The sequence below is a fragment of the Gouania willdenowi genome, chromosome 2 (assembly GCF_900634775.1).
Source record: "Gouania willdenowi chromosome 2, fGouWil2.1, whole genome shotgun sequence".
NCBI lineage: Eukaryota > Metazoa > Chordata > Actinopteri > Blenniiformes > Gobiesocidae > Gouania > Gouania willdenowi.
In genome coordinates, this window is record NC_041045.1 from 13,229,027 (window position 1) to 13,255,924 (window position 26,898).

Sequence of the window (26,898 nt, forward strand, 5' to 3'; positions counted from 1 at the left end):
ATTTTTATAGTAGTTTTGTTTAATTTTGTATTCAGTTATTTTTTTGTGTTTTTGCAGTCATTTTAGATGTTTTTTGTGGCAATTTCTAATTTACAAAATTAGACCAAAGAGGAACCTTTTCAGGGTGTTTTAGGGGTTTTAACGACGACGTGTAGGATCTGGCCAATCATTCAACGAATCCCACTGACTGTGTTTTGAGTCTGAAATCTTTCCTCCGCTTCTCGACAGGTTCACAACGGTGGCGGAGACTCTGCAGCAGGTCCGTCAGCATTTGAAGAAGCTGCAGGAGTTGGAGCAGAAATTCACCTACGACAACGACCCCATCACCCGTCAGAAAGCGCAGCTGGAGGCTCGAGCTCTGGAGCTCCTCAAGAACCTTCTCACAAAGTCAGAAAGCTTCCTTACTGCAGCAGTCGTGTTTTTAACCCTCGGAGCATTTTTGTGACCATGTTGGGTGTTTTTTAATTGTTTGCCTCTCAATATTCCGGTCATTTTGAATTCATTGTTGTATGAAATTTTGCCACTATTGTTTTTTTCATTATTTTTTTTGCTTGATTTCAAAGTCCTGTGTATTGGAAGTGTTTAGAAAAGGAGATATGCATCTTACTGTAATCATTACATCTCATAATGCTTTTTCAATTAATACCAAATAGATCACAGCTTCTACCTTCAAAAATAATAATGCATTAAATTAAATTCTGCTATCAGTTAATGACATGGTCAAGGCTGTAATATTTTCAGCAAAAATATTTCACTTTGGCCCTCATTTTTGGAAATACTGCTTATTTAGTGTAAAATTAGAGGTTCTCGTGATAAAAAAAAAAAGTCCATACAAACATAAAAAGGGTTTGAAAATTATCATAAATTTTGTATCTATAAATAGGTCTGAAGTCATTGAAAAGATCTGATGTGGTGGAAGTAAAAGTGCACACGGGTTAAAAAAATGACTCACTTTGTTGTGTGTGTGTGTGTGTGTGTGTGCGTGTGTGTGTGTAGCTCCCTGGTGGTGGAGAGGCAGCCCTGTATGCCCACACATCCACAGAGGCCACTGGTGTTGAAAACTGGTGTCCAATTTACTGTGAAAGTCAGGTAAACTCACGTTCTGAGTCAGAGATCTGATTCTTCTGAATTTGTCAGTCTGTTGCCTTCATGAACGTGTTTGCACCGTTTCCAATGAGTGTGCTGTGTTTCCCGGCAACTGCAAAGTTAAAAGAACTGATTCAATTCACTCACTTCATTTTGTCAAGTGAATCTTATTTAAGTGAGTCATCTATGGACGGAAAGAACCAATTCTATGGAAAGAGTCTGAGTCTGATGACTCCATTATGGTTTCTTATGGGACTTTTAGTTCAAATCTGTGACATATTTAATCTGAATAACGACTACAGTGAATCTCAAAATTGATTCTGATAACTCTATTGTCTGTCTACGAGTACACTAAATTTGTGAACCGATGTAAACGGAATCATCTGATTCAGTTGGAGCGTTTTCGGATTTTCAATTAGAGAATCAAATCACATTCATGAATCAATTAGCTTTCTTTGTGAGGTTTAATGAACCCTCAGTGTCTGCTGTCCTTAGAAGAGTTCAGTAACTTGAGTCAGTCAACTGAATTTTCAAATGACTCAGCAAAGTTAGAGAACTAATTCTAGCGACTTTACTTTCTCTTATTGGGGTCGACAATGAATCGGTGCAAATGACTAAACCTTGAGTCTAATCTTAAGGTTATCAGCTGTGTTTTCTGACTCGTTTGATCTGAAAAGACTCAAAAAAAGTCTAAGTCAATTTCTCTGACTCAGGACTAAGATTCAAATCCTTAACTTGAATGATTCATGAACTCATTCTTTCCTGTTTTTACAGATTTCTGGTGAAGATGCTGGAGTTCAACTACCAACTGCGAGTCAAAGTCGTCTTTGATAAGTAAGCGTGCCTAGTTTGTTTGTTTGTTTGTTTGTTTTTGATCGTTATTATGGCAGGATCATTATCAAACTAACCTGACTTCTTGTGCTTTTCCTCAGAGATGTTACTGAAAAGAAAGGGTACGTCTGTAAACTCACTCATTTTTTTAGTAGAAAGAGAACAAATTAATTCTCTTAAGTCATTCGTGCCTTAACCCAGACAGGTTTTGTACGACCCCCAAAACTAACACACAAAATGGTTCCAAAACCACACAAGACCATAACAAAAACAGACAAAACAACAGCAAAATAACGCTAAATATGTATTATATATATTTGTGTTTTTGTTATTTTATGTCTGTTTTAATGTATCTTTGTTGTCATTTTCAGAATTAGTGTTGTCGATTTGTGCGTTTGAATCCATTTTCTGTATTTTTGTGTATTTCTTTTATGCGTTTATTGTAATTTTGTTGACATTTATTCTGTCTTTGGAGTCATTTCGTACACATGTCGTTTGTGTGTTTAAATTGAAAGTTGTCTTGTTATTTTGTGTACTTTTCCCGTCATTTTGTTGACATTTTGTGTGTCTTTGGAGTCATTTTGTATATATGTCAGGGTTCTCGCCAGCGCTGTTAAGCGTAGGGGCCCCCGACGCCCCCCTTCCACTGTGTTCCAACCAGCGTAGGGAGCTTTTCTGTTGTTTTTTTTTTTACTTTTTTAATCGGTACCGTCATAATAATTGTGGCACACTTGGACACAAAAGGGACTTCCAGCTGTGCCTGGGTTGTTTAAACTCTCTTTAATCTGAATAACCCAGAAACACATGCATCAGCCGCATCGTCTGTTTAATGCCCCCGTCTTCACCTTTAGCTGCCCTTGATGTTGCCTGTGTGCATCCCCCTATTAATTACTGTCCAATATAATGTTAATTTTTGTTGGCAATTTGTGCATTCTGTTTCTGTGGTTTTGTACCGGTTGTCATTTTGTGTTTCTCAGAGTGATTCTCTGCATTATGTTGGCTTTCATATTTGTTTTAACTACTTGAATTATAATTATTTGAAACGAGTCTTCTTTCACTGACTTGTTGCTTTCTTTGCTGTTAGACTTCGTAAATTCAACATTTTAGGAACAAACAGCAAAATTATGAACATGGAGGAGTCCAATGGCAGCCTGGCAGCAGAGTTCAGACACCTGGTATGTTCATGATGGTTTTCTTCTTCTTTTTTTTTAGTTATTAGCATATTGCAACCAACTTGAATAAGTGCCTATCGCCACTTACTGTACATGTTTTATTTCATTACTTTCAACCATTGTAAGTAGTCACTGTTTGGATGTTTTCATTCATTTTTCAGTCTTTTGATGGTTGAATAATTTCTGAATAAAGTGTTTGTTTCCACGCAGCAACTGAAGGAGCAGAAAGTCACAGGCAACAAAACAAACGAGGTACGAATATCTGGAATCCTGTTAGAATAATTCAAATGATTTTTTAATTTTTTTTTAATTTTACAGGAATTATATTATTTAAAATGTACTGGAAGCAGTATTTTGTGCAAACAGTTCAGGTTTTTCAAAGTAAAAGATGCGACATTCCTGATTTTTCTTCATTATAATTTTAATACTGCTGGTCGTGTTTTATTTTTTATTATCTTGATAAATTCTGGTAAATATCTCATTTTTAAACATTTGTTTTAGTGTTTATGATTTGTAATTTTGATACATACTGGTAATTCTTCAAATTTTATGTTTCTTTGGCAATTGGTTGATTTCATTTATTGTTTGTTTATTTTTTTTGTCTTATTTTTAAATACATTTTGAATATTTTACAGCCTTTATTTTCCAAAATATACCTTCTTAATTGAATAGAGTATTTGTATTTTATCAAGTGTATTAACAATGACATTTTTAGACTAGCTTCACGTTTAGGCCACAAACAATATTGATGATTAATAAATGAAAGGTTTGATTTTGAAAAGTGTACAACAGAAGTGGTTAAGTGAGTTTTTGTGTGTTCAGAGTCCGCTGATTGTCACTGAGGAGCTTCACACGTTCTGCTTCGAGTCCGACCTGCAGATCAGTCAGTCAGGACTCAACATCAAACTGGAGGTGAGGCATTTCACAACAAACTGCAATCTTCAAAATAAAAGGGCTTCATGCAGCTAGCTTTAGATCAGACATGGATGACGTAAAAAACACACAAAATCACAGCAAAATACACAAAAAGGTAGTACAACTATACAAATATACTCTAAAGACATGTAAGACGACTACGCATGTATAAAAACTAAACTGAAAAAATATACATAACTAGCTCCAAAAACACTTATGACAACAACAACACAGTAGCTGACAATAAAAACACACAATTGGAGAAAATGTGCTAAATGACTCCAAAAACCTCACACAAGATGACAACAAACACTCTAAATCAGATTTTTTTTTTCTTTAACTCCCAAAATGACTACATAAATATGCTAAAGGATGCCAAAAACACACAAAATGAATTGAAAGTTATAACAAAAAACTTTGAAAATACACAAAACACCTTCAAAAAATGAACAAAATAAGAGAAAAATATACAAAACGACAACACAAACCTTTTTTTTCCTGTGTTAATGCTCAGATTGGTCATTATTCCAAATGCTGACATGAATGTTAATAATGTGACCTTCATTAATCACATTTTTTTGGCCTTGCTGTGATTGAAGTTGCCCATCTCTGGTTAAATATTAAAAGTCTTTGTTTCACATTTTTCAAACTCACAAACAATAAAGTCACAAAAACAATTATCATATGAAAATCAAATGAGGATCACAGAAACTAAATCTGAAGTCTTAATCTAAAAGTCATTTTTCAAGAATTCACCAGTATTGCGACCTTCAAAACAAAAGTGCCTATTGTGTGTGTGTGTTTGTGTGTTTGTGTGTTATAGGCCACGTCTCTTCCTGTGGTGGTCATCTCTAACGTGTGTCAGCTGCCCAGCGGCTGGGCGTCCATCCTCTGGTACAACATGCTCACCACAGAGCCCAAGGTGAGGAAACGCCCACGGCGTCTTACACACACCATTTCCTGTCCTGACTGACTCTTCCTGATTTTCACAGAACCTGAAGTTCTTCCTGTCCCCTCCCTCCGCCAAGTGGTCACAGCTCTCTGACGTCCTTAGCTGGCAGTTCTCTTCCGTCACCAAGAGAGGTCTCAACCAGGAGCAGCTCAACATGCTCGCAGACAAACTGCTTGGTTAGTCTTTTATTTTGAAAGGGTCTTTAGTTCACAATATCCTGGTCTCTATAGATTAGAAAGTAATTTGAAGCATCAAGAGGCAATGATTAACATTTTGAAAGCTTTTATTGGTTCTTTAGAAATAAAACAATTTCATAAATGTATCACTATAGCATTTGGAGCGTTACGTCCTCCCCCATCAAAATAAAAGGTGATGGTCCCTCATTATCAGTGTTGGGAACGTTACTTTAAAAAAGTAATTAGTTATAGTTACTCACTACTTGTTCCAAAAAGTAACTGCGTTAGTAACTGAATTACTCTACTTTTTAAAAACAGGCTCCAGAGTGGATGTTTCTGTCTCCGTGAAAACAGGGAAACGACACTTGCTGTGTCATAAGCATGCACACTATGACTGCAAAGCCTCAGAGGCTAGCTTTCATCTGACCTACAAGGTTAGGCTCGACCAGGCCCATAGCTGTCAGAATACGGCCCGAACCAAAATAAAGCCGGTCTCTCTTTAAAGGTCCAGTATTATGCTATTGTTCTAAGGAACCCAATAACATAGTATTTTAGGTTTATTTTCCCAAACTCGCCTGTTTTCCGGAGTTTTAGCCCTCTCAAAAATCACTTTTATGACGCTTCTAAAAACAGGCTGTTTTTTTTTGGGGCCTTTTTGCACCATTGGAAAGCTTAGAATCCCCACTTTCAGAATCTTTACACATCTCAAAATGCCCCCTGGCCAGCTTGTTCCTCCTTTTCTCATCACAACTCTATGTATTTCCTATAGGATGTCAATGAAATGAAAGGATTGCATCTATCCCAATTCTCTCTCCTGTCAGCTGTCAGATCTGTGCAACAACGTGTACAGAGAACTGATTGGTCAGGAAGCGGTGCTTTTGTACTCGCTGATCTGTTAGCCTGAACAAAACCTACTACCGACCAGGTTAGCCATTCAAGTTACCATGGAGATTTAGCCTGGTAAGTGGTTAACCAGCGTCGTCGTACAGGACACAGAATAAATCCTGGAAGTTGGCTCGTTAAGAGGAAATCTAGCTTTGTAGTACAGGCCCACAAAGCTTACAAAGAGTTATATAATGTGCAGTTCGTCCAAGAGAAGAATGTCATCCCTGCACAAGTTTCAAAGTGTTTATGTGTATTAACAGCTTTTCCCTGCTTAACATTCGTCTCTCTGCAGGAGCCAAAGCCAAGAGGAACCCTGAAGGACTCATTCCCTGGAGCAAGTTCTGTAAGGTGAGCGCAAGTTTTCATTACATTAATGTACAGGGTTGACCAATAATTTTGAACTTTTATGGTCCTATATTCTTCAAATATCATACAAAATGTAGCAGAACATTTTAATAACCTTTTCCCACATGACAACAATCGAAACAAATGCATTAGATAATAATGAATGCCTCCCTCAAAAACAATATTTTATCTGTATTTTATGGATAGATCCAAGGTAAAAACCTCAATTTACAAATCAGAAGGAGTCTAGAAAAACTGCTTTTACAGCGAAAATGGAAGTAAGAATACTATATGTAGAAATGCTTTTGAATTGAAAAGCTTCTCCTCAGCAGAGGTCTAAATAGAGGCTGTGAGCATGTGCTTCGTACCAGAGACCAGTTCCACATGTTTGAGTTAGCAGCACACTTGAAATCCCCTCCCACATGTCGGGGTTAACTTAGCACAAAGTAACCAATCTCATATTTTAAAGTTAGCTTAGCACGTAGAAATCAATCTCATATGTTTGAGTTAGCTTAGCACATAGCGACCAGTCTTGCATTTTTGAATTAGCTTAGCACACAGCGACCAGTCTCACATGTTTGGCTTAGCACATAGCAATCAGTTCTGCACATTTGGGTTAGCTTAGCAAGTGACGAGCAGTCCCACATGTTTAGGTTAGCTTAGCATGGAGCCACCTGTCACACATGTTTAGGTTAGCTTAGCATGTAGCCACCTGTCACACATGTTTTGGTTAGCTTATCATTTAAAAAAACCCTCCCACATGTCAGGGTTAGCTTAAAATGCAGCAACCAATCTGACATGTTTGAGTTAGCTTAGCATGTAGCAGGCAGTCTCACATGTTTGGCTTAGCATGTAGCAATCAGTCATGTGTGTTTGGGTTAGCTTAGCACATAGCTACCTGTCTCACATGTTTGGGTTAGCTTAACACTTGAAAACCCCTCCCACATGTCAGGGTTAGCTTAGCATGTCACAACCAATCTGACATCTTTGAGTTAGATTAGCCCATAGCAATCAGTCTCACATGTTTGGCTTAGCACGTAGCAATCAGTCCTGCGTGTTTGGGTTAGCTTAGCACGTGAAAAACCCTCCCACATGTTTGAGTTATCTTAGCACCTAGCCACCAATCTCACATGTTTGAGTTAGCTTAGCACATAGCAACCAGTCTTGCATGTGCCACATGTTTGGGTTATCTTAGCACATAGCCACCTGTCACACCTGTTTGGCTTAGTTTAGCAAGTAACGAGCAGTCCCATATGTTTGGGTTAGCTTAGCACATAGCAACCATTCCTACATGTTTGAGTTAGCTTAGCAGGTAGCGTTGCCGGCTGAGCAGAGTTAAAGGTTAAAGGGGTGGGGTTATGTTATAGCTCGACTAAAAAAATTCATAAACAATAATTGTGGTGAGTGTGTAGTTTTTAGCAGCGTTTCCTCCGCCCAGCAGCAGAGTCCCAATGAGAAGACGTTCCCGTTCTGGCTGTGGATTGAAGGAATCCTGGACCTGATAAAGAGACACCTGCTGTCTCTGTGGAACGACGGCTCCATCGTGGCATTCATCAGTAAGGAGCGGGAGAAGGCCCTGCTAGGAGACAAGTGTCCAGGAACCTTCCTACTGCGCTTCAGTGAGAGCAGCAGAGATGGAGCCATCACGTTCACCTGGGTGGAGCGTGACATGCACGGTACGGTTTCAGCCCAAACACGTTTTACAGTAAATTTATCATGGACGCTGATCTAAATTTGTTTCTGAGAAGTTACTGTACTGTGTTTTCTTTTACACCTGTCAGCGTTGACTCACTAGTCCACTGAGATTATTTATCAATGTGACTTTGTAATGTTATTTCTACTGGTTAAAAAGATGAATAAAACAAATAATCCAAGCTTTTGAAGCTCACAGTAAGGTGTCTTTTAGTTGTATAATAATATTTCTTACAAAACAATGTGTTTTTATTCAAATCAGATCAGATCAGCTAAAAATACTGCTGAATGAGCCGAAGGGTAAGCCAAGCCTGATCAGGAATCTCCATGGTAACTGATCTTGGATAAACTCATCCTGGATATTAGGATATTCCTGGCAAATTTTTTCTCAAGGTTATGTAAAGAATACTGTTTCAAACTCAGTTCTTCCTGTCCAAACTGGATCCAAACTAATTTTTGGACTTTTGTTTTGTTTTTTTAAATCTTTTTTGACAACTTTGGTTTTTTGCACATTTGTTTTTCTTTGCTTAGTTTTTTGTTTTCTTTTTTCTTTTTTCCTTAGATTATGTTTGAGTTGAATTTTTATGTTCTTGTGTCAACGTGAGGGAAATATTTGTTTCCGATCAGATAAGCCGCTGTTCCACTCGGTGGAGCCGTACACAAAGAAAGAGCTGACCGCAGTGCCGCTGCCTGACATCATCCGAAACTACAAAATGATGGCGGCTGAAAATATTCCGGAGAAGCCGCTGCGCTTCCTGTACCCAGACATTCCCAAAGACAAGGCGTTTGGGAAGTACTACCCCAAACCTCCTGAGGGTGAGAAGCAGTGTTGAGCAGCTTTTAGATTCGAACTGAAGCCTTCTGCCCCGAGTCTGAATCTGAATTAACCTGCAGTCATAGAGCCCATGGACGTGGAGAACACGGGGAAGAGAGACTACCTGAAGACGGCGCTCATATCCGTCTCGGAAGTGTGAGCAAAAGTGCAGAATTCCATTCTCCACAAAGCACCGCTAGTTTTTAAGACCTGTTTGTCTCTGCTCCAGACATCCGTCCATACTGCAGGACAACATGATGCCCATGTCTCCTGATGACTACAAAGTACTGGAGCAGTGCGTGAGCCCCAGAGACATTGACGAGATGGTGAGACCAACCACACACTATCAAAATAAGAGCTTAATTTCCTTCATCTGACAAAAAGAAAGCAAGAAACATTTTATTCACTAAATATCTTCTTTGTGAAATTAACATCTTGAGAAAATTCTGGTAGATTTTATGAATGCCATTTCAATTGATTTTGTTCACATTTTATGTATTGCTTGGTTTATCTTTAAGATGTAGTAATTATTCCTTTATCCTTTCATCTTTTTTGTTTGTTATTCATCTATCTACACGTGTTCTTGCTGTTTAGAGAAAGCCGAAAGCACAGACTGCAGAGAGAAGAATATTTTAAACTATCAATATTTAGTTGCAATTGATTTTAAGGCTTATTTAACCTCAATAAAGTTCTCATGAAAAATAAGGTTAATACATTTTCTTTGCAAATTAATACAGAAGTAGTACCGAAAAATTTTACGACATTGAGGGAACTGCTTTGCCTCAGTATTTTACAGTCGTTGTACTGTATCACCACCTGCTGGTGAATTTTACTGAGGTGAACGACGCTCTCTTTCCTTGGAGGTGTGTTAGGCTCTTTAGACTACTCCCACCTTTAAGTGGTTTGTCCTGGTCCTGGTCCAGCACTTCAATGCAATGTCTGTTTGTCTCTCCTGTCTGTCTCTTTCTTTTTCTGGGTTCGACCTGCTTCAGACCAACAATCTGATGGAGTTCTCCCAGTTTGATGTTGAGGTACAGGCAGCTCAACCTCTACCCTCCATGCATGTGCAGCTCTGTGTTAGACTGTATATAGACTGGTTCTCTTTCATAATACTTGCACACTCCTGCTGGCAGCCCTCAGAAGCACAATCACATGCCCAATCCTGATTGGCTGGTAAAATGTATCCGCCCGCTGCAGTAGTCCCATCTACCATAAGTATTGCGTGTGAAGGATACAACGCCATTCAAACACCTCTTGTCACTCAGAGCATATCCCCGCATCTACTGGTAGCTTAACTGTCCGCAGACCGATCCTTTTGGCCTCTGTCGCCGGACGCTGCTGGTGGATGCTTTTGTCTGCTTTTACAGGTAGGGTGTCTCCGCTCCGTGTGTGGAGTGGGCGGTTCTCCTGTCCTGATCGGAACAGTGCTTGCTCTAAGCTTGTCTGCAATACGGGAGCTACCATTTCCCATAGTTAGACATTGAAACAAATGTTATGAAAGAGAACTATAGGTTATTTACATAACCCTGGTTTTCTGAGTAATATGAGCGAGATGTCTCACCAGACAATCCTTCTTGCTGGGCAAGTGAGAAGAGGTGCTTTTTTGGAATGGCGTTGTATCCTCTGCACGCGATACTTATGGTAGGTGGGACTGCCTGCGGTGGACGGATACATTTCACCAGCTAATCAGGATTGGCGTAAGGAGATTGTGCTTTGAGGGCTGCCAGCAGGAGCGTGCATCCCATAGTGAGACATCTCATACATATTAATGAGAGAACTGGGGTTTTGTATATAACCTAAAGTTATTGCCCCAGTGTTAGACTGTATATAGACTGTGTTAGGCTGTTCCTTCATCTGACAAAAAGAAAGCAAGAAACATTTTATTCATTAAAGGCACACTGTGCCGGTGGCGCTTCCCTCCTACACCCTGGCCTCGCCGCCGTTGTCGGCCCCCTTCGCCAGGATTTGGAGGGGACAGACAAACCGGTGTGCGCGGAGTTGCCCGTACGCCTCGACCCCGACCGCCGCACCTATCCTTGGTGAATGGGGCCAATAACTTCGGCGAGGCTATGGAGTGGGGGGGGGGCGCCACCGACGCGGCGAGGAAGGCCGAGCGCCGGGACTCCAGCTGCGGGGAGAGGAGGGCTGTGGTAGCGGCTGCTCCTCCAGGCCATACTCCAGCCCAGCCCTTAGAGTCAATCCTTATCCCGAAGTTACAGGCCAACTATTGTCTGCATACACAATCAAAAAACAAAGGGAGGCTTGCCCGACTGTTGGTTGATTTTTGCAACAGTGCTGAGGCGCTAGTAGCCACTGGGGCACTTGACTTGAAAGTCACCAAAAGTGGCCAAAAGTTACAGTGTGCCTTTAAATATCTTTGTGAAATGAACATCTTGAGAAAATTGTTGTACATTTTATAAATGCCATTTCAGATTATTTTGTTCACATTTAATTATTGCTTAGTTTATCTTTAAGATGTAGTAATTATTCTTTTATCCTTTCATCTATTTTGTTTGTTATTCATCTATCTACACGTGTTCTTGCTGTTGAGAGAAAAGCACAGACTGTAGAGAGAAAAATATTTTAAACCATCAATATTTACTGTAAAAAATAAGATTAATACATTTTCTTTGCAAATTAACGCAGAATTAGTACCGAAAAATGTTACGACATTGAGGGAACTGCTTTGCCTTAGTATTCAACAGTTGTCGTATCACCACCTGCTGGTGAACCTTGGAGGTGTGTCAGGCTCTTTAGACTTCTCCCACCTTTAAGTGGTTTGTCCCGGTCCAGCACTTCAATACAATGTCTGTTTGTTTGTCTCTGTCTTTTTTTGGGCTCGTCCTGCTTCAGACCAACAATCTGATGGATTTCTCCCAGTTTGATGCTCAGGTACAGGCAGCTCAACCCTCTACTCTGTGTGCATGTGACTTTATATAGACTGGTTATAGACCCTCTGTTAGACTGTATATAGATCATGTGTTATACTGTATATAGACTGGTTATAAATCATGTGTTAGACTGGATTGTAGTTCCGTTGCTTGAGTTTTCTGGACTCTTTTTGGTTCACTATAATAATGGTTTTTGACCAGTTTTTACACAATTGAATGCATTATAAACCCACTAATATAGACTTTTTTTCCCTCTGATGTGTGTGTGTGTTTTGCTAGTCTATAGATGTTTAACACACACACACACACACACACACTGCCCTTCTCTGCTGGAAGCTTTCAGATCATCACACGGTTTGTTTCTGTTTCAGATGAACGAGTTATCTGATAAAAGCTGAAGATGTCGGCGGAGGAGAAATGTAAGTCTGCTTCTCTCCAGGACGAGCTGTCACCCACTCCCACCTTTGCACACTTCCTGTGATAGCAGTTCAAGAAGATAGTGTATCCAAACCGTAAAGTCAATGATCTATATTAGTTATTGATGGTGTAGAGTAAAGCTATCAGTGTCCAAATGTCTGTTCATCTGTAGTGTTTTAGTTCATGACATTTCTGCTCAAATCTACTGAGGCTTTTATCTTTAAATGTCTGTGACTCTTTGACATGTTAACTCATTTTCTGTGAAAAGTTGTGTTATAAATGAAATTAAGTGAATTGTCTTCATAATGTTTTTACATATTTTCCTCTCAAACCAACCTTTTCATCCCTTTACGTTCTTTAAACGTCTAAAATGATGAAAACATTGTAATAGGGATCATATAGGACCTAAGGCGATGTCCTGCGTACTCGGGGACTCCAGTGAAAACGAAAAATAAAGTTAGGCGCAGAACTTTAGTTTTCCAGATCCACTTTCACCTGTTTTTCCCATTTCTGAACAATTTTTAATTCTTTAAAAGAAAAAAAATCTATATATTTTTTTTTTTTGTATTTTTCTTTTCATTCTATTCTTTCTGTGGATGCTCACTGCAAAGTAGAACAGAATAAAGATGACAAATCTCAGCGGTTTTGTGTAAATGAAGCTTTTATCAAGTCTGAAGCAGCAACTGAACAAAGAATTTCTGACATTGAGACACAAATGTTTTCTATTTTTAAAGAAATGCCTGTTAAATGTGGATCACAATACAGGAATGAGTGCAGCTATAACAGTTTTAATAATGTTAGAAGGTGCTTTTATCCTCCAGATCCGTTTACAATTAAAAAAAAAAACCAGTGACGCAGAAAAAGACAAATCAACCCTTTAAGCACCAAAGTCACAATTGTTCAACAGGGGGCGCTGCTGAGTCAAAAAGTCTAGATCATAGATGGGCAAATTCTATTACAGTAGAGCCACAAATGTTATGCCAGCATTTTGAATAACGACCAATATGAGCGTTAACAAAGGAAACTACAAAGAGTTGTGTGGTTGGAGTCATTTTGTGTTATGCTTTTTTTTATTGTGTGTTTGTGTGTAGGTTGTTTTTTTTTTTTTTTTCTCGTCATTTATTGTGGTTTTGTGCATTTTATTTTTATTCAGTGTGTTTTTGTAGTCATTTTGAGTGTTTAAGTTGCATATTTGTGTGTTTCTAGTCATTTATTGTGCTTTTATCGTGGTTTTGTGCATTTTATTTTAATTCTGGTTGTTTTTGTAGTAATTTTAAGTGTTTAAATTGTACATTTGTTTTGTCTTGGAGTTATTTTAGTGGGGTTGTTTTATTTGTTATTTCTGTGTATTTTTAGAATCATTTTGAGTTTTTGTTGTCGTGTTGTGGATATTTGGAGTCATTTTGTGTATATTATTGTATGTTTTTTTGGAGTTTTTGGAGTCATTTTGTGCATTTACTTAGTGGGCTTCACAAAATTAAAGCAGGGCCTCCATGTGGGCCCCAAGCTGCTTGTTGCTTAAATCCGTTCCAGAACTTGAAAACTTAAGACTAATCATGTTTCTGCTGACAAGTATAAACTTCTATCCATCCACGGTGAAGCTCCGACCTTTAGAAACGAAAGGGTTCACTCTTTAATGTTGTGTGTTTGATAAGTGACCTCCAGCTCAGGCCAGTGTCGTGTTTGTGTGCGAACGTGGACGTCCTGTTCCTGGGACAGAAACCCCGTCAAGCACAACAACAGTCAGCACATCTGCACAGTCTCCCTCTGAGCGCGCTCAAACCGCCCCGGGAAAAGATTCTCAATTTGTGGAGCGACACCAAACCATGTGATGCCAAAGATCCTCCGCCTCTCTGCTTCCTACCATGTATGTAAAGAAACTCTGGAACATGGAGTCATTCAGTTCATGTTGTAAGAATGCATCATTTATGAGGCTGGTGTCAAATTACAGACTCATCTTGGTTTAAACCACTATTCTGTGTCAATATGGAGCTTGAAAGGAGACATAATCCTGGATTTTGAACTGGTAAACAGACGGAATAATGTAACAGTTAGGAAGCTTGTGTCAAACGACAGCGGGGTTGGGGTCAATTACATTTTTAAATTACAATTACGTCTTCAATTATCATTGTTCAATTAGAACTCAATTACGTTAACCAGCATTATTTCCAAATACAATTATTATTTGCCCCCTGAATACATTGAATTACGTTCCCAATTACTAAAGTTCAATTACAATTAATTAAACTGAGCTTTTAATAAATAAGCCCATAAAATGTAACCTTGTGTTAGCTTTCTGTTAGCATCTCTTATGATAACGGATCGTTCTGACCCATGTTTTAAACCAGCTGTAAAATGCACAAAAAAATATCTAATTTGTTTGTCATCTATTGGTTACCTTGTTAGGCTTCCTAATCAATGAAAATATTAGTTTTAATATTTTTGATGTAGGCGTTTAAATTATTTTTTAAATGATTTATTTAACAGTTAAAGTTGATGAGAAACATATTTTACTAATTGTTAACTACGTATGCTTATGTGTAAGCCATAGAGCTGTAACATGGTTCCACAGTTTAGCGTTTAGTCAAATTGTAAATTACAGCTTTTTATAAAATGTTCAAGCCAATTACAATTACAAAGGCAATTATCAGAACTCAATTACAACAGCAACAGATTTTTTTTTTTTCTTTTAATTGAAAGTAATGCAGGAAAAACAGGAGATTGACCTTGCCCTTAAATATGACCTTGAGCGAAGGTCAATATTACACATTGAAAGGAAATGTTGTTCAATGGTACCAGTCTGAGCACTGGATCTCAATTTGTGGCCAAGTTATAAGGAAAAAAGTATTTGTTTTTTTTTGTGACATCATGAACTTTGACCCCTACCGATCTTTTTACCGGTCGTTCGTACAGCTTCGGTCCAGTTAAATAAAATACTCGACTTGGTTTTTTACTCTTGACTCTTGACCTTGACATTTTGGCTCCAAAAAAGGTCAACTGCACATCCTTGACATTGCCCCTATGAGATGAGGAGTTCTAGGACAAAGGAGTTGCAGAAGCAAAATAAGAACTACGATACAATTGAAAATTGCCAAATACAATTACGTCATAATTGTAATTAGTTACCAATCGCGTCATTGCAATTAGAATTGACCCCAACCCTGAACGACAGTAATACAAACATGTTTAATTTCAACTATAGTTTACAAAATCTGGACGAAAAAAAAAAACAGCCCAACACTTTCCTCCTCCTAATGTTTGTCAAAAAACTTTGGGCCAGGGAGTCACTCGGTTCATGTTTTGAGGAGAAAGACGCACGTTGGAGACGTCCTGTGGGGACCGGCCTTGGTCAAGGCTCAAACCAGGCCATGTTGTCCTTACACAGGAGGACAAGGAACAGCAGGAGTCTCTATCTGACCATATCAAATATTTCTCTGTCCAGGACGGAAATCTAGATGGGCAACTTCTATCACAGCGGGGGGGGCCACAAAAATGTGATTATCTAATCAGAAGGCCACATTATCAACATTCATGTCAGCATTTAGAAGAATGACCAATCTGAGCATTAATACAAGCTTGAAAACACAACATTTTCTCATCAATATGGCACATTTTTGTTGTCTTTTTATGTCTTTGTGTGTTTTTGTTATATTTTTCCTGTTCTTGTTGTCATTTTGTGTATTTTTGTTCATTTTGTGTAAATCCATGTTTATTTAAAGTCCTTCTGTATACTGTATGTTGTTTTTGTAGTCATTTTGGGCCTATGCTACTAATCTAGATTTGATTAATCTCTGTTAGCTGGCTTCAACTAACCAAACATTCCCTGTCAGACAGGAGCTGTTTTAAGACCCTCGATCACCTATGATCACAACACGCCAAGTGATTACAGCCTTGCTATGTGCGTGTGCACATGAAAGGGGTGTAGATTTCAGCGTCTGACCAATCCATGAAGAGAACTGGCAGACTGAGCGTAATTACAATGTATGAACAGCCTATGATCTTAACTATAATGAATATAAATCCATGACGACAGCAAAGAGCAACAGTGAATTAGTGCAGAACACAGCAGGAGGCGGAGCTTTTATCCTCGCTCAGATCTGATCCACTAAATCACTTGGTACCGACCAGGTTGCTGAAGTTTAAAATGATGAATAATTAAAATCCACAATTCAGACCAAAGACAACCCTGTTGTTACAGAAAAGGCAGGAATAAGAGAACTCAGGAAGGAAGCTGCTGACACTGTGAATGCGCAAAAGCGCAAGATTATTTATTATATTAATCCATTGGATGGTAAACGGACTGCGCTCTGCAGTTAGACTTTATTACAGCACACACGCGTTTCTATTCAAGTAGACCTCTATCACACACACTTCGAATGAGAGCACATTGTGTATGTTCCTGCTGATGATGTCAGCCCCAGCGTATGAATTAATTAATTACTTCAACCGACCGCGCACACAGATCAACACACATGCTTCATCAGCTGACCGTAGATCAGTCCATTAGATATAAATCTATATCTTTCCTAAAGGATGTCATCGGTAAATGAAAGGATTGCATTTATAATTAATAATCTTCTTTCCTAAGAAGTCAGATCTGCACCAACCAGGATCATCTATCAATGGGCAGGTCGTTGGTCAGGAGGCGGGGCTTTAAGGACTCGCATACATCCAAGCCAGAACCAAACCTGGTCGCGACCATGTTAGCCGTTCAGCATTAATTGCCATAGTGATTAAGCTCCAGCGAGGTTTGTAGTCCAGCACACACTGATTAAATCCTGGAAGTTAGCGCGATAGGAGGTCATCTAGATTTGTAGCATATACCCCCTTTGTGTCTTTAAGTGGTTGTTTAGTGTGTCTTTGTTGTCATGTTGTGTGTTTTTTGAGTCTTTTTTTTTTTTTTTTCTTTTTGTGTTTTTGTTGTTACTTTTTGTACTTTTGTTGGCATTTTGCTGTGGTTTTCTGGAGTTTTGTGTATTATGTTGTTCTTCGTATAACTTCCAACTTCATAATTTACTATTGGGCCTCCAGTTGCCTATGTCTGCATTAAGAGCTCAAGCTTTATCAATAAAACAATAAGCTTTAAAAAAAACAAGAAGTTATATGTCGCCCCCTTGTGCTGCCGCTACAAATTTCATGTTTCATACTGTATATGTCTATTTATATTTAAAACTATATAATTTAAGAACCACCGATTACTGGAAATATTAAATGTAACCAAAACTGGTAAAAAGTGTAAGTTGACAATCCTATTCTGTGGCAAAATGGATTTTGAAGCGTTTGTTTAGTTTGAAAAAAAAAGCCTAGTTTTTGCAGGGGGTGGGGTTAGTTTTGGGGGTGTGACTAAAATGAAACTGCAAGGTGTTTATTAGCCTTTCACCCTGCCATTGTTTCCAGTTAATCTTAGTTATTAGTTTGAGGACAAAATGGAATTTATAATGTCTTAATTATGATTCAAACACAACTTTGAAAGACATTATCGCATAAAGTCGCCCCCTTGTGCTGCATGTGCAAACTGCATTTCAAACAGCTTTGTTTATGGAAAAATACAATTTACTGAAGGAGAATGTCCAACTTTCACTTTCTTAATTCAGATTAAAAAATAATAATAAGTAAGCTAAAAAAAAAGCTGAATTCACAAATTGTTTAATAAAGAAACCACATCATGTTGCTGCATTGTGCTGCATGTGCAAAGTATTAAGAAAATTAATTTAGGAATTGAATTATTAACCTTTATAATTACTGGAATTATAAAAGTCATTTTAGACCAAAAATGCAACGTGTAGTCTATTATTTATGAATGAAAATAACTCTTAACAGGTCAGTGGAATGTCTAACTTTGTGACACACACACAAATTGTGTGTTTTTAATGACACGTTTCTAGAAGCGTCTTTTATTTTGGAATTACAACAACGTGCTGCTTGTTTAAGTTGCATTTTAAACAACTGGAGCAATAGAAAATGTTTTAGCTGGAAAAAAAAGAAAAGAAAATAATCTGTAAATAAGAAGTGTTAACCTATTTTAGACGCAAATCACTTAATCTCGCCCCTTAGTGTTGCGAGATTTTGCATGTAAGATGTTACGATATTTAAAATTCACTCAATGAAAGTAGTAGCAAATTCTGGAGTTTTGGATTAAAAATTAAGCTTTAAAGGCAACAACTTGTCACTTATTTAATAAGCAAATACCTTAATGACGCCCTCTGGTCATGCATGTTTAAACTACATGATTTTTGGAGACAACTTTGGAATTAAACTATAAAACATGCTTTTATGGTTAATTATAATTAAAAGACTACAACTCGTAACTGAACCTTAGTTCTATTTAACCTCATAAGGAAATTGTGAAACAATTGTAGCAAACGGACAAACTTCTGGTGTTCCACAGGGCTCCGTTCTGGGTCCCCTTCTCTTTATCATCTATCTCCTTCCACTGAGCAATATATTCAAAAAATTTGGCATTCATTTTCACTGCGTCGTGGGTGACGCCGAGCTCTATCTGTCCAGTAAACCTGACTCAACTCTGCCCCCCTCCTCCCTTACCCACTGCCTTTCAGAAATTAAAAACTGGTTCACCTCCAACTTTCTCCAACTTAATTCCAATAAAACAGAACTCCTCCTCATTGGCACCTAATATACTATTTCCAAAGCTAGCTCTTTCTCCCTCACCATAGACAGCTCCACCATGTCCCCCTCCCCTCAGGTCAAGAGTCTGGGCGTCATCCGTCATTTACGCTTTTAAATTAATTACTTTAATCTTATGGAGATTTAAAACATTATATCATGTAGGGTAAACAGTATTAGTAGCTGGGATTTGAAGTGGTTGTTTTATTATTTGAAATTTAGTGTGCCACCATAATCTGAGTCTCAGTGGCCCCCTAACCAAGACTTCCTAGACCTGCCCCTGATTGCACTGTTTTTATTATTTTGTTTTTATTGTAAAGTGTCCTTGGGTGGCCTGAAAGACACTTTTAAATCAAATGTATTATTATTATTATTATTATGAAATGAATAACAGTAGTTGACTCCATTACCTTATTTAGCATGTTTGGTGCGACTTCAGGAAGTTTAATGACAGTAAAGTCAACTAAATAAGGAAAGACGAGGAAACAGAAACCAGAAATGAGTATTTGAGGGAGTTTTTAAATTGAAAATTGGAGTCCCTAGTTGCATCAAGTAGTCCAAACGAATGAAGTTCTTCTTTATTCTCTTTTGCCAGTTTTCTGATAGATTTGTAAGAATAATTAGCTTGTGTTATTACTGCAACACATAAAGGTTCTCACAGCCACGTCCGATTATCCTCCTATTTTCATGTTTAAGTGGATTAGGGCCAATTTTAATGGAGAAAATAATTTTGGGCAAATCAAGAACAAAGTCCAAATGCTGAGATTAAAGTAGAAATTTCAAGAATAAAGTCAAAATAGATAAAAGTCAAATCTACGGAAGCTGACTATTCACGACAACAGTCTCCATCTAAACTGGCCCTAATTTGTTTCCGTAGCTCCAGATTAAGTTTTTGTCAATATCTCTTCAAAGTCCTTAAAGAGATTAAAACGTAAGTATAGTTTAACGCATTCACAGATACACGGCAACGATCTGCTGTTAATTGTCATCTGGTGAATTGGCCATAGTCAGCTTCCGTAGATTTTACTTTATTAGAAAACCTTGGATTTTTATCATATTATTGGATTTTGCATTTGTGTTCGAAATTTTCGACTTTATTCTCAACATTTCGACTTTATTCTTGATTTGCCAGAAATTATTTTCGCCATCAAAATTGGCCCTACTCCTCTTCCGTAAACCCTAGTTTTAACAGAAAGCAAACCCTCAAACATCCCCCCTGGTGCTCATCACAGGAACTGCATGTATTAATTGGTTAAGTTTAAAGTGAGTTTGCATTAGCTGAATTAATTCAAAAGTCTGTCGTGTAGAAAAAGAAATGGAATGTCATGGAGTCTGTTTGAGTGGTGTTTAGTTGTTTCTGGTGGAACTGACCCCCAGGTGTTCCTCAGGAGCAGCCGCAGTGGTCCACCACCATGGACGGGATCTTCCCGTAGATGATCTGCTCCTTGCGGTTGAAGTAGAGCATGTTAATGGGCGACATCTTGGTGGGCGTGCAGCAGGGCCCGGCCGTGCCGCGAGGGTTGGCCTTATTCACCAGGTGAGCGTGCGGATACTGCTGCAGGTGGAGGAACTCGCACTCGCCCGAGCAGTAGTTGGCCCGGTAGCGTTTGGGAGCGATGATCCAGTCCCAGCCGAACTCCTCGAAGTCCACGGTTAGCGGGTACCGGCAGCAGCGCGTCTCCGCCGACTCCTCGTCGCAGTTCAGGCCCAAATCGCGGCGAGCCCTCTTTGGGTTGTCGAGGATCTTTACCTCGATGAACGGTTGCTGGGAAAGAAATACCAAGAGCTATTGACCATCATAGATCACGTGATCAATTCAAAGTTAGCTCATGGAGCGCCGTTTCTCATTAAACTCTTCTAAACAACATTGTTAGCAAGACGGGCAACGTTATCACTAAACTGTTATTGTATCTGATCTACGGAAGCTTATTGCGTTCACTGAAGGAAAAAACCGTTCAGTTTTTCAGAATTGATGAGATAAAAAACAAGTTAAAAATTAATCATTTAGCCCCTTATTATTGTTTTTATAGGACAGGTTTTAGGTTTTTCTGAGTTGAGATAAAAATAAGTAAATAAAAAATATTTGTCCTGTTTTTCTGTTTTTATAGGACATATTTTTTTGGTTTTTCTGAGTTGATGAGATAAAAAATAACTAAATAAAAAAAAAAATGGCCCTATTTTTCTGGGAAATATTTTTGGTTTTTCTGAATTCATATTCTGATAAAAAATTTGCTCATTAATCCAGAAAAACAGATTTTTTTTTTCTTCAGTGACTGCAATAAGCTTCTGTACTGATCTGAGGGTCACATGATCAACATTCACGTCAGCGTTTATAATAATGACCATTCTGAGCATTAACACAGGAAACAATAAAGACTTTATGTACATTTGTTGTTGTTTTGTTTATTTTGTATTGTCATTTGTGTTTTCTTGGAGTCATTTTGTGCATTTTTGATATTTTTCTAATATATTTGTGAATATTTGAAATAAGGGTGTAAGAAAAAGTCGATTCGGCGATATTTTTAACCCAAAAAAAATTGAAATTTAATTGCGCTAACATCTGCTTAGCACTCCTCAATGCATTTTAGCTGTAAGTTATTAGCACTTTATTTTCCTGAAACATACTGAGCACTTAATATTAAAACCTATATTTTCATTGGTTAGGAAGCCTAACAAGATAACCAATAGATATGAAGTAAATTAGATGATAGATATTAGTTTTTAGTGTATTTTACAGTTGATTTATGACCCGTTAGCATAAGAGATGCTAACAGGAAGCTAACACAAGAGGAAGGTTAACTTTTATTATGTTATTTATTTCAGGCTCAGTAATTGTGATTAATTGTAATTGGACTTTAGAAACCGAGAACGGAATTGTATTTGACTTTATGAGGATAAACTGAATTGTAATTGAAAACGTAATTGTAGCTGAAAAATGTAATTGACCCCTACCCTGGTATCGGGATATATCGTGGCATGCAAATTGTGAATGTGTGTTTTTGTTGTCATTACGTGTATTTTATTTGCGAGCTGTAGAAAATAAGACCTATAGGGATTAATGTGGCTGTGTTAATAACACACACACAAAGCATGTATGTGTATTAAACGTGATCACTGACCAGTCCCTCCTCTCCTGGCTCCGATGAGGTCACAGCCAGGTCTTCTCCCTCCGAGTCAAAGGCGTTGATCTCGATCCCATAGTTGCTCTCCGGTTGGCGAAGCCAGGTCTGCAGCAGAGTCTTGATGTCCACGCTCTGCCAGGAACTGGCTCCGGCGTCCGCGTCGATCATCAGGGATCGGACCCGGACTCGGGTGTTGTTGCCTTCCTTTCCTGGTTTGAGGCGAGAAACTTGCAAGAAGACCGTGGAGACCATGTGGGCAGGTCGCAGGTGGACCCACAGCTGGGCGCTCAGAAGGTTCTTGGGCTGGATCTTTGGGCTGAGGCTGAAGAGGCAACAGGAGGACAGTGTGTCCTGAGCCACGGGATTGGATGCTGGGAAAGGAAACGTCACAGAGAACGACTGAGAGACTATAATCCTCACAAATGATGCACTTTAGATTATTTAAAGGGGCAGTATTATGAAAAAATTCCTTTATAATGGTTTTGCTACAGTGATATACATTCCTTTAGCCTCATTCAGAGGGACAAAGTTGAAAAAGTTCTGTGTAAAACGTCAGCTCCAAACGAGCTAGTTGGATATTTTTTGCGTTATGTCGTCACAACACGGAAACTCCTCCTCCTCACATTCCTGGCTCCTCCTATAAGAATGTGAGCTCTCTCTCTCAAGCTACCTCACAGCTAAAACAAACATAGCGAAGGCAGGTTGATATTACGGTTAATATCTGTACGTTCATTATATACTGTAGATAATCCAGTATGTAGATTAACCAAAGAGCGCTCCCAATCAGTTTCACTTTTAGTAACCGTTATACCACCTTGTATCGCGTTTATGGGATGATCTGATGTGTTTGTGACCCAATGTGAGACGCAGCGGTTGGACAAAACAATGGACTATCATCTGAAGTGGACTAGTTCTGTGGTCAGAAGAGGTGAGGATGACAAGAAAGCAACGTAGAGCAGGTGCTTACAATGAGTTCCATTTTTAGTAGCCGTTATACCATTTTGTAATGCCTTTATGGGATGATCTGACGTGTTTGTGACCCAATGCGACGCAGCGGTCGGACAAAACAATGGACTATCGTCTTAAATGGAATATTCATGTGGTCAGAAGAGATAAACACACATGCTGGAGCAGCGCCGACTCATGCATATGCATGAAGGCCCAAAAAAACAGCCTGTTTTTAGGAGCGCACCTGAAAGTGACTTTTCAGAGGCTAAAACGCCAGAAAACAGGTGAGTTTAGTAAAACAAACCTCAAATACTATGTTGTTCGGGTTCTCAGAACAAATAGAGATGGGTGGAAAATAGAATAATACTGAACCTTTAAATTAGAATAGAAAGAGAAACATGTTGAGCCAGCTCAGAAACCACTACAGCAGACATGGGCAACAAGTGGCCCCCAAAACAAATACACAAAATAATTCCTTGGCTTCAAAAACGACAATTAAAAAAAAAAAAAAAAAATGACAAAGTAAAACACAAAATGACATAAAATATAAACAAAAGAAAAAGACACAAAACGACCCCAGAAAGACAGAAACACACAAAGTCTGTGTTGTTTCCTGTGATAATGCTCAGATTGGTCATTATAATAAATTCTGACGTGAATGTTGATCATGTGACCCTCAGATCAGATACAATCACATTTCTGTGGCCTCGCTGTGATTAAAGTTACCTAGATATATGTATATAGTGGCTCTGCACAGTCCTGTGCTCATGCTTTGACACACTACATACACACACAGACTTTGCTTCTTCACACACTCGTCAAATGTTTTGAATTGGACGCTGAAGGGAAATCATTTTAAACACAAGTTAATCATTTGATATCGATTTCCCTCACGTCTTTTTGGGCACACACTGTCTTTACGCTGGGTTTCGTTCTTTAAGTCTGCTTGAAACTTGCTTTTACGCACAGGATTTATTCACAAAGTGCAGTATTTTTTAATGAATATGACTGATGGTAAACAGATGACTTTGGCCTCGGTTGGGGTCAATTATCATTGTGATCGCGTAACTGGCATTTAATTACAATTATGGTGTAATTGTAATTTCAAAAATCTGTTGCTGTCATCATAATTAAGTTGTAATTGAGTTCAGATAATTGACTTTGCAATTGTAATTGCCATAAAAATTCTATTAAAATGATCAATCAGTCAATTATAATTTAACCCAAAACTGGGGAACCATGTTACATTTCTACACATATGTAGCTTACAGTAATTAAAATATGTTTCATTAAGCTTTCCCACATTTTACCATTAAAAAAAGTGAAATCTAGGGGTACACTGACACAAAAAAGGCTCAGTCGCCCACGCCAAAAATATTAAAACCTATATTTTCATTTATTAGGAAGCCTAATTGTAACCAATAGATAGGAAATAATTAAATTAGTGATTTTTTTGTGTTAATTTTACAGCTGATTTAGGTTATTTATTTCAGGCTCAGTAATTGTGATTAATTGTAATTGAGAACGTAACTGTAATTGACTTTCTGAGGATGAAAAAATAATTGTAATTTACTTGTAATTGGCAAAAATGCTGGTCACTGTAATCATAATTGAAAATTGTAATTGTAGCTGAAAAATGTAATTGACCCCAACCCTTACTTTGGCTTTTACGCACTATGAATTACGCACGGACTTTGCGTTTATACGCACCAAAAATATTCCCACTTTTACGCATCGAGTGAAATCCGACGCTTGTCTTTGTGAAGAAAACCCGGCTGAGGAAATACTGAGCTATGTTTCCGATCGGTTTCATGTATTAAGGCTTTAACGCACAGCTCGGTTTTACGCACGTAGGTTTTAACGCACAGGTTTTACGCACGGGCTTTTTACGCATGAGACGCGTTGGGAGGATGAGTGTGAATGTCTGAAGTTACGTTCGGTGGCCATGGTGATGATGGTCTCTGTGGTAGCGCGCTCCTCGTCTTCCACCCGCGGGTCGTACTGGTCCAGCAGCTGCGTCAGAGGCGGCGCTTTGGGCAGCAGCTGGCGGATCATGTCGCGGCTGATGTTGGGCGCCTGCTCCAGCCGCAGGATGCTCAGGATCTGAGACTTGATGCTGTGCAGCCTCATCTGTTTGCTGTGCTCTCGGAAATCGCAGGCCGAGCACTGCTCCGGGGAGCTCCCGTTCACCTCCGCGGTGTCTCCGGTGCGGAGGAAGGGGAGGAGGAGGAAGGACAGGCTGAGCGGGAGCAGCATCCTGGAGAGAACGTGTCCGCTCCGTGACTCCGTCTCAAATGCGTTTAGAGACGCACATCAGCACTTTTGGATTGGCTGCAATTTTTTCTTGATGTGAGATGATTTAAAGCGGCAGCAGCGAGAAAAGTTTTTGATTCAATGTTCGGATAATTTCACATTTGTCCACTTGATGGTCTGTTCAGGACATGAGTATGGAAGCCCATTCCCACCAGTAGAAACAACAACAAACTAGGAAAACTAAAATAATCATTAAAAAAGTCATAATTATAAGATACTATCTCATAATTACGAAATACTAAGTCATAATTATGACTTATGAAAGCCCATTCCTGCTAGTAAAAAAACCACAACAAAAAACTAGGAAAAGTAAAATAATTAAAAAAGTCATAATTATGAGATACTATCTCATAATAGTATCATAATACCTGATTATGATACTATATCATAATTAGGAAATACTAAGTCATAATTATGACTTATGGAAGCCCATTCCCGCCAGTAAAAGAACAACAAAAAACTTGGAAAAGTAAAATAATAAAAAAAAGTCTCAATTATGATATACAATATTATTCTATCTCATAATTACAAATTACTAAGTCATAAATATGACTTACAAAAGCCTATTCTCGCCAGTAAAAAACAACAAAATATTGGGAAAAGTAAAATAATGATAATTCTTAGGTCATAGTTATGAGACACTAAGTCATAATTATGACTTAGTATTTCATAATTAGGAAATAGTATCTCATAATTTTGACTTTTTTATTTTACTTTACTAGTATTTTTTTCCTATGGAAACCCCTTCTCGCCACAAAAAAAAGAAAAAAAATCAGGATTGTAAGTCATAATTATGACTTACGAAAGCCCATTCCCGACAGTAAAAACAACACACAAAAAAAACTAGGAAAAGTAAATTAATAAAAAAAAGTCATAATTAGGAGATACTGTCATAAATATGACTTACAAAAGCCAGTAAAAAAATCTATAGGAAAAGTAAAATAATAATAATAATTCTTAAGTCATAGTTAAGAGATACTAAGTCATAATTATGACTTTTATTATTTTACTTTACTGGTTTTTTTCCCTATAGAAGCCCCTTCCCGCCACCAAAAAAAAAAATCACGATGGTAAGTCAAAATTTTCAAAAAGAAAATCATAATTATGAGTTAGTAAACTCATAATTATGAGAAAGAAAGTGAGACAATTATTTTTTATGTACATTTGCAAACATTAGACATATTTATGTATTTCTATATATGAACTTGGATGGGAAGAACTCAATAAACAGCCAAAATATGTGTTTTTAATACATTATTAATTATTCAAAGTGTTATTAGGAATGGTTACAGTCAGTGTCGGTAGACTGCTGCAAATCAAATCGTTTGTATCTCATAATTATGACTTTCTTTCTCATTATTATGACTTGCTGTGGTGATTTTTGTTGTTTTTACTGGCATGAATGGGCTTCTGTATACATGAGTCTGAACTGAAAAGGAAATGTCACAAGTTTACATTTTATTTCTTTAAATAACAGTATTGTATTAATATTTCATCCATGACTGAAACACGAGTTGAATGAAGTTTAACTTAAACCAACATTTTAAACTGGTGATAGTGAAAAAGGATGGAAACTTGTGTAAATCCAACATTTTCATCCACAAACTCTGAATAAATTCAACTTTTAAATAGAAACTAAAAAAAATCTAAATGATCTTTTCTTATTGTTATTTTGTCTGCAGATAGAAAAAAAAATATTTTCTTCAAATAAAACC

At 38.1% G+C, this 26,898-nt stretch overlaps 2 protein-coding genes across 7 annotated transcripts in view; one reads left to right on the forward strand and one right to left on the reverse strand.

The window, feature by feature from the left end:
* stat1a (signal transducer and activator of transcription 1a) overlaps nucleotides 1–21,187 on the forward strand; it is a 35,264-nt gene extending 14,077 nt beyond the window's left edge. The window contains exons 9-26 of one of the 6 annotated variants that reach the window (XM_028467835.1): nucleotides 229–387; nucleotides 997–1,089; nucleotides 1,861–1,920; nucleotides 2,019–2,039; nucleotides 3,002–3,092; nucleotides 3,300–3,341; nucleotides 3,912–4,001; nucleotides 4,828–4,926; nucleotides 4,997–5,132; nucleotides 6,310–6,365; nucleotides 7,804–8,038; nucleotides 8,682–8,870; nucleotides 8,949–9,024; nucleotides 9,098–9,194; nucleotides 9,861–9,899; nucleotides 11,722–11,760; nucleotides 12,131–12,178; nucleotides 20,189–21,187. In XM_028467835.1, the coding sequence (XP_028323636.1) occupies nucleotides 229–387; nucleotides 997–1,089; nucleotides 1,861–1,920; nucleotides 2,019–2,039; nucleotides 3,002–3,092; nucleotides 3,300–3,341; nucleotides 3,912–4,001; nucleotides 4,828–4,926; nucleotides 4,997–5,132; nucleotides 6,310–6,365; nucleotides 7,804–8,038; nucleotides 8,682–8,870; nucleotides 8,949–9,024; nucleotides 9,098–9,194; nucleotides 9,861–9,899; nucleotides 11,722–11,760; nucleotides 12,131–12,157 (1,549 nt within the window). In that variant the 3' untranslated portion in view covers nucleotides 12,158–12,178; nucleotides 20,189–21,187. Of the gene's footprint in view, nucleotides 1–228; nucleotides 388–996; nucleotides 1,090–1,860; nucleotides 1,921–2,018; nucleotides 2,040–3,001; nucleotides 3,093–3,299; nucleotides 3,342–3,911; nucleotides 4,002–4,827; nucleotides 4,927–4,996; nucleotides 5,133–6,309; nucleotides 6,366–7,803; nucleotides 8,039–8,681; nucleotides 8,871–8,948; nucleotides 9,025–9,097; nucleotides 9,195–9,860; nucleotides 9,900–11,721; nucleotides 11,761–12,130; nucleotides 12,471–20,188 lie in introns of those variants that run through there. The other 5 variants (XM_028467855.1, XM_028467825.1, XM_028467872.1 and 2 more) reach the window with 5 other exon arrangements.
* Nucleotides 18,788–25,154, reverse strand: LOC114476408 (growth/differentiation factor 8-like). Its single transcript, XM_028467885.1, has 3 exons — nucleotides 24,805–25,154; nucleotides 21,920–22,293; nucleotides 18,788–20,565 (listed from the first exon to the last, which is right to left on the reverse strand). Exons 1-3 carry the CDS (start codon nucleotides 25,124–25,126, stop codon nucleotides 20,185–20,187), a joined length of 1,077 nt encoding a protein of 358 aa, XP_028323686.1. The 5' UTR covers nucleotides 25,127–25,154; the 3' UTR covers nucleotides 18,788–20,184.
* Nucleotides 25,155–26,898: the final 1,744 nt, after the last annotated feature.